The sequence below is a fragment of the Trichechus manatus genome, unplaced genomic scaffold (genome assembly GCF_000243295.1).
Source record: "Trichechus manatus latirostris isolate Lorelei unplaced genomic scaffold, TriManLat1.0 scaffold00207, whole genome shotgun sequence".
NCBI lineage: Eukaryota > Metazoa > Chordata > Mammalia > Sirenia > Trichechidae > Trichechus > Trichechus manatus.
In genome coordinates, this window is record NW_004444143.1 from 2,967,066 (window position 1) to 2,968,726 (window position 1,661).

At 50.8% G+C, this 1,661-nt stretch overlaps 1 protein-coding gene across 1 annotated transcript in view; it reads left to right on the plus strand.

The window, feature by feature from the left end:
- The window catches only part of RYR1 (ryanodine receptor 1), a 131,783-nt gene that overhangs the window by 38,646 nt on the left and 91,476 nt on the right, over positions 1-1,661 (plus strand). The window contains exon 28 of the mRNA XM_023742308.1: positions 1,393-1,656. Coding sequence (XP_023598076.1) covers positions 1,393-1,656 — 264 coding nt within the window. The remainder of the gene's footprint in view (positions 1-1,392; positions 1,657-1,661) is intronic.

Sequence of the window (1,661 nt, forward strand, 5' to 3'; positions counted from 1 at the left end):
CTCTGGTTTATGTGGCCCTTTCTGTCTCTTGGGCTAATACTTTCCTTGTGTCTTTGGTGTTCTTCACTCTCCTTTACTCCAGGTGGGCTGGGACCAATTGATGCATCTTAGATGGCTGCTCGCTAGCTTTTAAGACCCCAGACGCCACTCACCAAAGTAAGATGCAGAACATTTTTCCAGAAAACTCTTGAGAGCCCATCTGTGGAGTGCTCCATCAGCCCCTGCCCCCATTTCGGCCAGGCTGGCTGGTGCATTCCTCCTCGGAACTCCTCCCTATCCTTGAGAGGGCGGTGGCTAGTTATGCTTTCTCATCTGGTACTGGTGACACAGGTGTGATCATGCTGTGAGACGCCTCATGCTGTGCACTGTGATGTGTGCCCGTTTCCGAGTGGTGTATTTCCACAAACACAAGATTAACAGACGTTCACCTGGAGAGCCTTTACAAAACTCTGGGCCTTCTGGGCCGCCCTTGCCCAGAGATTCCAGAAATGTCAGGGCCAAGAGGGCATATAGAAAAAAATTTGTTGAATGAATGAATGACATGGTCTGGTGTGAGGCCTGTGCACAGGTACTTTTTTAAATTTATTTTTTATTATTTTTAAAAAAATAATATTTTATTGTGTCTTCCGTGAAGGTTTACACAGCAGTTTGGTGGCACAGTGGTTAAGAGCTCAGCTGTTAGCCAAAAGGTCAGCAGTTGGAATCCACCATCTGCTCCTTGGAAACCCTATGGAGCAGTTCTACTCTGTCCTATAGGGTCCCTATGAGTTGGAATCCATTCCACAGCAATGGGTTTTTTTTTTAGGTTCCCATTCAGCAATCTCTACACAAGTTGTTCAATGACCTTACATTCTTCACAATGTGTGAGCATTCTCAATATTTCTGTTCTGGTTGTTCCGTTTCCATTAATCTAGTTTCCCTGTCCCCTTACATTCTTATCTTTGTTTTTAAAGTAATTGTTGACCATTTGGTCTCATATACCAAACCAAAGCTGCAACTGAAACTCGTAACAACCCTACAGGACAGAGCAGAACTGCCCCATAGGGTTTCCAAGGGGCAGCTGGCGCATTTGAACTGTCAACCTTTTTGGTTAGCAACCGAGCTCTTAACCACTGAGCCATCAGGTCTCTTTATGGGTGATATTCATTATTTTTTAGCCAATTTGTTACTCACAGGTAAGTTTTTACAGCTCCCCAAGTGATTCCAGCGTGTGACTGGGGCTGCCACTGTGCAAGGTGCTCAGACACAGGGTGAAGGCTAGCCCACGTCCACAGCCACGCTGTGTGCCCCGCGGGGGCTTCTCCCACCCAGAGCGGGTAGTCTACGGCTGAATGGCGGTTCTGTGCTAACCAGGTTTGGGACCAACTGCTCAGCGCTCTCCTCTCCCCATAGGTGTCCCGTGTGGATGGCACCGTGGACACGCCGCCCTGCCTGCGCCTGACCCACCGCACATGGGGCTCCCAGAACAGTCTAGTGGAGATGCTCTTCCTCCGCTTGAGCCTTCCGGTCCAATTCTACCAGCACTTCCGCTGCACTCCGGGGGCCACGCCCCTGGCGCCCCCCGGCCTGCAGCCCCCTGCGGAGGATGAGGCCCGGGCTGCAGAACCCGACCCCGACTATGAAAACCTGCGCCGCTCAGCTGGGCACTGGGGCGAGGCTGA